This window comes from Limulus polyphemus, unplaced genomic scaffold (assembly GCF_000517525.1).
Source record: "Limulus polyphemus unplaced genomic scaffold, Limulus_polyphemus-2.1.2 Scaffold73, whole genome shotgun sequence".
Taxonomy (NCBI): Eukaryota; Metazoa; Arthropoda; class Merostomata; order Xiphosura; family Limulidae; genus Limulus; species Limulus polyphemus.
The window spans coordinates 275,699-278,909 of record NW_013665683.1 but is presented as its reverse complement, the minus strand read 5'-3'; the positions used below and the strand labels follow the sequence as shown (position 1 = coordinate 278,909).

The window sequence follows — 3,211 nt, the reverse complement described above, 5'->3', positions numbered from 1 at the left end:
CTATACATTACTCAATTTCTTAATTTACAAGTAAATTTAAAAAACACATATAAACATCAATTTTTGTGCGTCATGTGGTATGTCGAATGCAGCACTGGTTCAAATTAGATGTTTGTGATGTCAGAATACTATGTCTGTAGTTTTGTATGAATTAGGAACTCAAATTACCGATATTGACAAGCTGAAATATAAAATAAGAAACTTATATTTTTTCTATTTGCCGATATATCACTCATATAATGAATCAAACATAGTGACCCTGCTCACCTATTTGCATTTTTGGAAATGCTCCTTTATATGTATACTTAATTCAGTATATGGCATGTAAATAACCAGTCAATAACTCAGAATGTCCCCCTAGTGGCTTTCTCAGCCATTTTCATGTGATAGGACACCATCTTTTTTCTTTCGAGCCAAAATTTCAATGAGGTAGGTTGTGTCTTTATTTAGTCTGCTTGAAATTTCATATTTTTTTAGACCCAATTACAACTTAGTTACTAAGGTTGATAAATTATTGTGGAATTCTATGGTATCGATATAGTAATTTATGATTTTTTTGGTTACTCAACTATATATATATATTATACCTAAAAATAACAATTTGTTTCGTATCCTCCATGTGCAAAATTTTAAAAACTTAGCAACCTACGTCAAGCAGCAACCGAGTACAAAGGTTGAAACTAGAAGAGATAATTGTTTGTTTTCCTTCTTTATTTACTGTTCTATGTTTTAAGAAAAATAAGTTTAAGAACTTATTTCTAAATAGTAATAATCTATATACATACATAATGTATAATAATTGAAATGTTACTGTATTTTACAAAATACTAGTCTACTAAAATACAACCAATACAGGTCACTTTGTAAAGACTAAAGGTCAGTCTTATATTATTGGAAACAGTAACATGAGAGCACATGTGCTGTATCATTGTGCTGTATTGTTAGCCAGGCATGGCTGAAAGGTTAATGTAATAATAATAATTATAAATATATATAAATGTATAATGTTATGAGATTTAAGCTATTTAGTCTAAACATTTATGTTTTTGTGTTATAATTTGTTTTCATTCTAGAACGAAAGAGGCGTAACTTATATTTATATCCTAATTTTTTATGGTGGTTACAAGATTGGTCAAATCTACAAAACCCATAAAGAGATTCAGTTATTGAAGATAACAGAATTTGAACTTTTTTCTTAGACATTTTATAACTATATGGACATTATAAAGATTTCATATGTGAAATTTGAAAATTTTCTGATACATAAATGTATTTTTAATCTTAAAATGAAAATTACTTTGCATGTTGGATTGGCAATGTGCGAAAAGAAAAAAAAGCATGAGAAAAACATTGCTATACAAACTTTAAAACTTAATAAAAAAATTTATATCTTGTGTATGAAAGCATTGTAATGTTTACTGATAATCTGCCAAATTTTGTTAACATACGATTACCAACTTAAAAGTTATAGCAAGAAAATTATAACAAGCACAAAATGGTTATGAGGTCAATCCGAGGGACTTAGCCCACGCTGAAAGAGTTAAGTTTACCAATAATGACACCCACTTTGATAACTGGTGTATGCTGTGATTCATAATGTAGAATAAGGGGTTTAACATGTGGTTTGGAAGATACAGTTATAATATGTTTGCTGTTTTCGATTTCTCTCAGATTTGTTCTCAACAACAGTTACTTTAAATTCAAATCATCTCTATATAAACACACCAAAATTATTGCTATGGGCAGTAGTATTGCTGTTATTTTCACCTCTATTTTTATGCATTTCTTTGAAGCATAAGCTCTCATTCAGTGGAATTTTGAAACTAATCTTGAACTAACTAGGTGGTAGAGATATTGACATTTTTGGTACTTGGAATCATGGACTCCTTTCTCTTTTGAAGTTATTTAAATTACTTAATAATCAGCACTCTGGCATAAAGCTCACACTCACTCATATTGATAATGTCTGGAAGTCTATACACTTTCTTGATACCATGGTTACTATTGGTTACTGTAATTTAAAATCAGTTTTGTAACATTCAAAGACCAAAAAAAAACTTAATTTTATGTCATCTTCCTTGAAAATGGTTTCCATCCTTCAGTCAACACTGCAAACTTTAAATAATAATAACATTTTATTATTTTTAACAAAGACGATGTAGATGGTAGTTTGAGGTAATTTTGATACCGCTAATATCAGTCAAATATAAAGGTGCAATAAAAGTTATTGTGGTAGAATTTGACACCGTAAACATTGATACACACAAAGATTTACTGGTAAAATGAAGTATATGTAGTTGTTTTTTATTTGGTTACACATCTGATAAAGCAAAAGATAGATGAAACGTTAATTATTAACAGTTGTATTCACTATGGTGATATAAGAGAGAAGTGAAACAATTGTTGATATGATACTGTAAAAAATGACTTGTAACAAGGTACAGATATTCTATGTCAGAATCATGCTATTTTGTATTGAAAACTTAATTATTACATTAAGGTAGGATATATCTCAAATAATTTTGTTAAAGTAAAATAAAACAATGTTAAATTTTTATTTTATGTTACCTGTAAGTTTCATTATTCATCCAGGTGACCCGTATGATGTATGTGCTATTTGCCTAGAAGATTATACAGAAGGAGAGAAATTAAGAATGTTGCCATGCTCCCATGGTAAGTTGAGTAATTGTACACATTGCAAAACACAATGTTCACAGAAGGAAAGCAGTGTTAGTACTTGTTAAATGGTTATTTTGTGTAGAAACCTTGAATTTCCTATTTGATTAGCTTCTCTTAAAATTGTAGATATTGGCTTGCTTGCTCAGTAATTTCTAGCCATCAAAACTGAATAAAGATGTAATAGGCTTGGGTGATATCATTGTATATTTTGAGAGACATCTTTCAATTGCATTACTTTTTTATGAAATGCCTTTAGAAAATCATGTTAAAAAATTCAGACAATTACTAGTCTTATGTAAAACCTAAAAAATTCATAACATTGGACCTTCCAACCAAGACAGTACTTATTAATATATGTTTCATTAAAAATGTTTTGTATTTGACCCAGACAATAGTTTTTTTAACTACTTAATGGAACAATTTGTCTATAATAAGACAGTAGCTATAGGTTTAGTTGTTTATTAACCCTTTCACGAGTGGTCATGGGTGAAAGACCATGTCATCTTGTTTGTTGACTTGCATTCAAAATTTT

The 3,211-nt window shown here is 28.9% G+C and overlaps 1 protein-coding gene across 4 annotated transcripts in view; it reads left to right on the top strand.

Annotated features, from left to right (window-relative positions):
• Positions 1-3,211, top strand: part of LOC106466342 (E3 ubiquitin-protein ligase RNF13-like) — a 58,667-nt gene that overhangs the window by 47,021 nt on the left and 8,435 nt on the right. For all 4 annotated transcript variants that reach the window (XM_022394781.1, XM_013926620.2, XM_022394793.1 and 1 more), the window contains exon 9: positions 2,593-2,673. In XM_022394781.1, coding sequence (XP_022250489.1) covers positions 2,593-2,673 — 81 coding nt within the window. The remainder of the gene's footprint in view (positions 1-2,592; positions 2,674-3,211) is intronic.